This window comes from Oncorhynchus mykiss, chromosome 27, assembly GCF_013265735.2.
Source record: "Oncorhynchus mykiss isolate Arlee chromosome 27, USDA_OmykA_1.1, whole genome shotgun sequence".
Lineage (NCBI taxonomy): Eukaryota > Metazoa > Chordata > Actinopteri > Salmoniformes > Salmonidae > Oncorhynchus > Oncorhynchus mykiss.
Genome location: NC_048591.1, coordinates 38,620,661 through 38,628,160, shown reverse-complemented (window position 1 = coordinate 38,628,160; position 7,500 = coordinate 38,620,661). Strand labels below are relative to the sequence as shown.

The window sequence follows — 7,500 nt, the reverse complement described above, 5'->3', positions numbered from 1 at the left end:
ATAGGATTTATTAGAATATAATCAACAAGCGCATGTGTGGTCGGAACCAAACAGAGAGTCAATTAAGCCCCAAATAACATGAATGAAAATAGTGGGCCCTGTCACCTTACTGAATCACAGAAATATCAAGGTGGATCATTATGGAACCCTACGTATCGTTTATAATAGAATAATTCAGGTTTGTTTAAATCAAACAGAGTGCATGCAGAAAAGTGCTGACCTCAATCAGTCTGGTTGGGGAGGAGGAATGGGGATGGAGGGGTGGGGTGGGGTAGACAAACTAAATATTATAGACCTTGGCCTAATGTGATGCTACAGTGCTAATAATGAAGGCCTGCTCATTGTGTATACTCATTTGATGTGTGTGTGTGTGTGTGTGTGTGTGTGTGTGTGTGTGTGTGTGTGTATGTGTGTGTGTGTGTGTGTGTGTGTGTGTTTTTGTTAGAGACCGATTGTCAAATGGGGTGACAGTGACTGTGATAGAAACATATATACGTAGTTTTGTGCTCCTGATGACAAATAAATAATAAATTAAATTACAGATGGACATGACATTCCTTTCAACATTAATATCTCTTCAAGATCACTCAACTTTCCTGCAAAATGCAACATCTCCTTATCTGTCTAAATTACCTCCTTCTCTGGCTCCGCCCCCAACCAACAAGTAACATCTTAAAGGTCCAATACAACCTCTCCTTATCTGTCTAAATTACCTCCTTTTCTGGCTCCGCCCCCAACCAACAAGTAACGTCTTAAAGGTCCAATACAACCTCTCCTTATCTGTCTAAATTACCTCCTTTTCTGGCTCCGCCCCCAACCAACAAGTAACGTCTTAAAGGTCCAATGCAGCCATTTTTATCTCAACATCAAATCAATTCTGGGTAACAATTAAGTACCTTACTGTGACTATTTTCAAGTAAAATGGTCAATAAGAAACAAAAATAAGAAACAACAAAAAAATAACAAAGTCCTCGATCAGGAATTTTGCTAGAATTGTCTGGGAGTGGTCTGAGATGGGAGGGGAACAGAGAAAAATAGCTCTTATTGGCAGGGAGGTTCGGAACACTCTTTATTATTCGTCTATTTACCACCTGATGATGTCACCAGGCAGACCAAAACTCCATCCCACCCGAAAAGGGTGAAATTTCAGGCGTTCTTTTACAACAGCTCTTAAACTAAAAGTGCATTATTATAATATTCACAATCATACAGTGTTATTCCAACCTCATAGAGTGGAAATATATGTATAAAACATATTGAAATCCGTTTTTGACTGCACTGGGCCTTTACATGATATGGAACTTCAAATTATCAATTGGTTTGAGTTGAATGACATTGCTTGAAACCCATTTCCCTGTCACGTGTGTTCTCCCTATTTAAGGCCATTCAAAAATACATGATCGATATAGAACATCCTTTACATAACAATAACCATTATATTACCTGCACGGGATTAATAAAAAGTCCTCAGATTCTACTGATCTCATTAATGATACAAAGCAAAAGTAATGTTCTCTGATGATTATTGTATTTAAATTTGAACAAATATAATGGACCATATTTAATAATGTTCAGGCCTAGTGTTTAATTTGGTAGTGGATTAAATGTATTGCAGTCTAATGATAGGAGAACAGTCTGGCAAAAGTTTTCTAACAAACCAGCAGTACAGTTATTGAACTGGCAATCTGAGTGTCCCTCTGTCGCCCTCGTGTGGACAATATCTGTAATGTCATTCTGCAGCGAATGAGCATCAAGTGCGCACTGGAGAGTATGTCTCTCGTTCAGACTCGCGGCCTTTCTAGATAATTCGTTGAACATTCATATGAAAACTGTAGCAAGAAAATGGGAACACAATGGTGCATTTATATCACCCATCGGACAAAACTTGATTCATTCATTGGGCCATTTTCAATTCTGCATCTCCCAATGATGTATCCCCCTCTTTCTCTCATTTGTATCACCAGCTACACTCATAGTTGCACGCCTTCCCGACTCGAGCCTACTTTAAGTAGGCTACCATTGCAGAGTAGTAGCGGAATTCACATATCCTTGCCAACAACAGCACAACTAAAAATGTAATCAAGCCACTAGAAATGTCAATGTATCATTCTGCAATGCACAGACAGACACAGCACAGTATAGCGCTATACCAAACACATTACCTCTACGTTGTTCACAAACGTTCCGTGGTAGCACCCTTTTCATTTCAGAGTTTTTATTAAGAAGGCTATACCAGACGCATATTCACTATACATTGATTTAACATTACCTTTACAATAAAATGTTCACTGAAATTACAGAATAAATATATGCAGATATTTTCTTCAAATCTTTGTGAGAGAGAAAACATTAAAAGTGCCTCCTACAAAGCCGGTAGTGTCGATGAGATAATCCGAAGCATTGTTCTTAAGAAAGTGCGTGAAATTCCAGAAAACCTTGAGCGTCATCATATAATATATTCACAAATGTTATTTTCATCCTTGGGTGAGTACGTCCTTGAGAATTGCACCCAGATATAGATAGTAGTCCTCTTTAATAATAATAATAATAATAATGATACTAATATATAAAATGAAATAGAACACTGAACCATAATGTGTTACAGTATCGCTATTAACACGTGACTGATAGTTCTGAGCAAATCCCTCACCGCTGCAATGGGAGCGAGTGCATGCAGCAAACTGCAAATTCATCCATTTTTATTTTTTTATTTATTTCCTACAAACTTCATGTGCACGGAACCCGGGCGTTGATATATCCACGTAGAAGACAGAGAGACAGAAACATGAGCCCAACGGACACGGAGAGATCCTGCTCCAGCTCCTCTCGCGCACGGGGTTACTCCACTCCACCTTTTGAGATCGTATGAAGGGCTCGATTTGATGGGGTATATTTTCGGATGTTGTGATTCTCCCGGTGCCTCTCTTTCTTGGTCTCTCACCCTCCTTGGTATATAGACCAATCTGTTCCATATAAAAATAAGGGTTGATAACATTGCTGGCTACTCTGAAAAAAGGCACTTCATTGAATATCTGAGAATGGCCTTTCCTCCAAAGCGATTTTGGTGGGAAAACGTTTAGTAATATACTTTTTAATTTTAATATCATGCTGCTTTTTTGTTTCGTTTTTGTCCGTGATTTTGTTCCGTTTGGGTTATGGAAAAGTGAGAGTGTGTCTTTGTATGTAGCCTATGCTATTCTCTGTGTGTTAGAACCGATATGATTTCTCCAGTACTTCGAGGTAATCCGGCTTTGTTTGGAGTTTGGCTCTTAACTCAAGATAATCGCTTTGGGATGGGTCAGGGAAGCAGCCTTTACCCGCTGTGAACAGCAACGTCTCCTTGAGACGTGCGTCCTGTTGTAAGTCCGGGTATTGCATACCGGGTGGGTGTGCGTGTGCGACGTGCATATCCTTTAGTTTCGGGACCGTTCCATACAGACAGTCTACGAAGCCAACAGTCGGCTTGGGTCTCTGGCTGTCAATCACGGTGGGACACAGTCCGCCGTTCTCGTGAAATCCTGATTTATCCCCTGTATTGTGGTTTACCGTGACGATAGTGTTGAGCTGTGAGTTAGACATGGCTAGGGTCCATTCTCTCTCCTTCTCTAAGAGGGTTCGGTAATTACTGTTGTTCTCTTTTGTTTCTGCAAACTGCTCCCCTATCTCCCCCTCTCGGGGCTTGTAAATGGGGTTGTTGCACATCTGCGTCACAGGGTGAGGAATGTAATCATAGACGTGACCGTGACTGTGTGTGTGGCCAACGTGACCATGAGTGTGTGAATGTGTATGTGTGTGTCCGCTGGGTGGCTTTTCTGGTGAGCCTACGCTTCCACTGCTGGTCTGTCTCGGCGGATCCTCAAATATCCTGCACTGCATCTGGATTCCTGTCAGATCCACCTCAGAGCGTTTCCGGAAGGGCAGCTTCTTCCTTCTCCGCAGGACGAAGGCGAAGAGGCCCGCGGCCACGAAAACCGCTGAGATGAACAGAACGAGAAGACTGAGGATGAGGACTGATAGAGGCACCGGCCCCCTCCCCACAGCCTCCCCCAGACCAGAGCTACCGGTGGTCATGTCATCAGAGGGGAGGAGAGCTGGGGAGGGTCCGGATGAGAATTTCATCTCTGGACAGATGATCTCAGCATCCAGCGACCTCAGATCCTTCCCAAAGGCAAAATCAGGAGTCTTACAGATGACATCACTAACCATGATGACAGTAGACAGCTTCTCCATCCAGATTTTGAGGGGGATGATGTCACAGGAGCAGTCCCAGGGGTTCTGATGAAGGTCCACCTGGACGATGGAATGCAGGTGTTCTAGAACACCACGCACGGGCAGGGACAGGAAGTAGTTATTGCGGAGGTTGAGTCGAGCCAGGCTTGTACCTGCGAAGGCGTCGGTGGGGAGGGTGCGGAGGAGGTTATCATTGAGGAAAACAAGCTGAAGGCTGGGCATGAGAGAGAATGACGCCGGCTGGATCTCACGAATCACGTTATACTCAAAATAAAGATAACTCAACGTCTGTAAGCCCCGGAACATACCGGGGGTTAGCCTCTCAATGTCGTTCCCATTCAGATACAAACTCTTCAGGTTGGGAAGGTTGATAAACGCCCCTTCCTGGACATACGATATCCGGTTATTCCCCAAGTGTAGTAAATCCAAACTGGAAAAGTTCCAGAAATCAGACCGGTAGATTTTCTGTATTAGATTCCCGCTCAGGTAAAGTTTCTTGGCATTTAGGGGCCTGGGCAGGAGCTCTGAGATATTATGAAAGCCCTTCTCTTTACAGTTGACCGTTAGCCCCAGGTCGTTGATATGGAGGTTGCAGATACATCCAGAAGGGCAGACGATGGGGATGGGGGGGCGGGTCTGGTAGCCAGCTATGGGGGGCTGGTTCTGGCCGGGGTAGAGACTACGAGGGGTGGGAGGGTTTTTGGTGGGCCTGGGCCGCTTGGTGGGTTTGACATGTCTCTCTTTGTACTCCACAGACGACGCCGTGTTGTGGAACGAAGACAGCATGGAGGAAGGTTTCGTTGGCCACGTGTTCTCGTTGTTAAACGGAGACCGGGGGATTCCCAGTTTGACCTCGATTTCCACGTCTGAAAGTAACGGACAGAGCTCACTGCGTTTGATCTCTCGTAAATCTTTCCCGTGCAAGTGGAAGGGGTACTCGCAGGTGATCTCTCCTACCAGTGCTGTGTAGGGAACGCGTTCCAACCATGTTTTTAGCTGAACTATATCACACTCACAGATCCATGGATTCTCCTCTAGCTGAATCTCCATCAGGCTCCGCCCCACATATTCCAACGTGCCCTTATATGGTAATGTCTTTAACCGGTTTCCCCTCAGGTCCAGGTGTGTTAGTGACACCGACCTGAATAGGTAGCAGGGCAGGACTGGTATCAGATTGTCATTTAGAATGAGCACTCTGAGTTTGTGGAGGTGCCTGAACGCTCCACTCTCTATCCTCTTGATGACATTATAGTCTGCCTGCAGGTATTCCAAGCTTTCCAGACCCAGGAAGGTGTCATTACGGAAAACCTCTAGTTTGTTCTCATGCAGGAACAGCCGTTTCAGAATTCCCAATCCGTTAAATGCTCCGGCGTGGATGTCCTGAAGTGCATTATTCCCCAGATTAATGGATACGGCGTTGTTGAGGTGAAGAAAACTGTTGAAGTACAGCTTCCTCATGGAGTTCCTCTGCAGGTTGAGTTTGAAGGGCCGTGTCCATATCTGGGAGATCTGACTGACGTTCGTAAATCCTTTGCTGTCGCAGTGGACGTGAAATACGCCCTCTTTGACTTGGCAGTAGCAGGGCTCGAAGCAGGGCTCGTCGATCTCCTCCGAGTCCTCCAGCAGTGGGATTGGGGTGGTCCATCCTAAGGCTATGGTGCTCAGCAAGGTAACCCACAGCATCCTTACTGAGACCTGATGAAGTCACGGCTATGGCAAGCCACTTCACAGCACTGCAACAGTAGAGAAGAGAGAGAGAGAGAGGGGAGATGGGAAAGGGGGCACACAAATACACACACACAATCACACACATCACACACAAATACACACACACAATCACACACATCACACACAAAGGGTAAGCGGGTGAAGAGTGAGAAAAAGAGAGGAGAGAAATATAGAGAGATATTAAATTATGGAAGGTGCGCATGGAAATGAAAGAATACAATGACATTGGCTTACTAATGTAGCCGACTCACTGTTTAGCTCATTACACACCAACCTAAAAATTAGAATAATAATAATACACCTCCCCTATTAGACCCTTGTTAAGGTCACCATATTTCACAACACCGAGGATCTACCACTAGCCTAAGGTTAAAATAAATCAAACTCAAAGATGCTTATCTCAATGAATAAATGAAGGCAACAGCAGGTGGCCGTGAAGAGTGGAGAGGAGAGGAGAGGTGATCTCTCTGTATTTATTACATAACATAGCCAACCTCTCCCGGTAAATCAGACACCGGGAGTTCGCTGTGTTGTTGTGAAAATTAATGACGGTGCAGGTTTCGCCAGATTAATCATACCATAGCGTGAGCTATACCCCGTTAACCGAGGGACTGGACAAGGACTGAGCTGTCACCATGGCTCAAGTTACGGACCAGAGAGGACTAGAGGACGTTTGGGCATTATGCCTTATTTGTCAGATCGGCACTGGACCCTTTCTAATCAAAACATCAAAGTAACAACAGATCCCATATTGTTGTCTTAGGGGCAGCGGTTTGAGAACCAATTGACTGCAGACTGTTCATAGCCTACCCAAATCAGATATATTTAGCCTAACCTCCATATGTAAATATAATATCAGATTTCAGAACAACTAGATGAACGTTAGATGACATCAGCTGCTAAAGGGACAGAGAGAGAAATACAAAGTAACTCTGAGAGGTTCTGTTGGCAAGCGCTACTCTCCTCTCCCACGCAGCACGCCGCCTGCCTGTATGGATCTGTCGTCTCCCCGCCCGTGAATTCCCTTAGCCCCCGGTCCTTATGGTCATTGTAAGATAAAAAAAAAGTTGTCATTTTTTAGGGCACTTCACCTATGAAACGATTCCCTTTACCGTTGTCTCCGCTCGCGTTAAAACTGCACACGCGCAAGCACACACACACACATACAGACCGCGATGAATAGTGCACTTTGTATGTTCCCAGTGCTCTGCCTCCACCATTTGACTTGTATTTCAAATCTATGCGCTGTCCGTGGTTCTGAAATCCCATGGAAAACACATAAAACTCCCGCGGCCGCTGTCCATTAAACCGGTGGTACTGAAATAAAACACAATTCCCAAAACACTCAAAAGAGAGAATCATCGATATCCAGTCAGTCCGAACGCATTCTCCCCGAATCTTTCCCGTCGTTTAGCATTTCTGCGTCCCACAGCTGGTGGTAAATGGTTATGTTCCCAGGGTATCAGCTGTTATATCCCGGGGTACCTACTCAGTTTAAGGGGATCTGACTTCACATCTCCTGCGTGTGAGGTGCCCTTGTGG

General features: G+C 44.7%; 1 protein-coding gene across 1 annotated transcript in view; it reads right to left on the bottom strand.

Annotated features, from left to right (window-relative positions):
• Positions 1–7,500, bottom strand: part of LOC110508002 (SLIT and NTRK-like protein 3) — an 8,621-nt gene that overhangs the window by 10 nt on the left and 1,111 nt on the right. The window contains exons 2-3 of the mRNA XM_021588440.2: positions 7,448–7,500; positions 1–5,963 (exon numbers count right to left, since the gene is read on the bottom strand). The exon at positions 1–5,963 is cut by the window's left edge and continues 10 nt beyond it; the exon at positions 7,448–7,500 is cut by the window's right edge and continues 36 nt beyond it. Coding sequence (XP_021444115.1) covers positions 3,208–5,913 — 2,706 coding nt within the window. The 5' untranslated portion in view covers positions 5,914–5,963; positions 7,448–7,500 and the 3' untranslated portion in view covers positions 1–3,207. The remainder of the gene's footprint in view (positions 5,964–7,447) is intronic.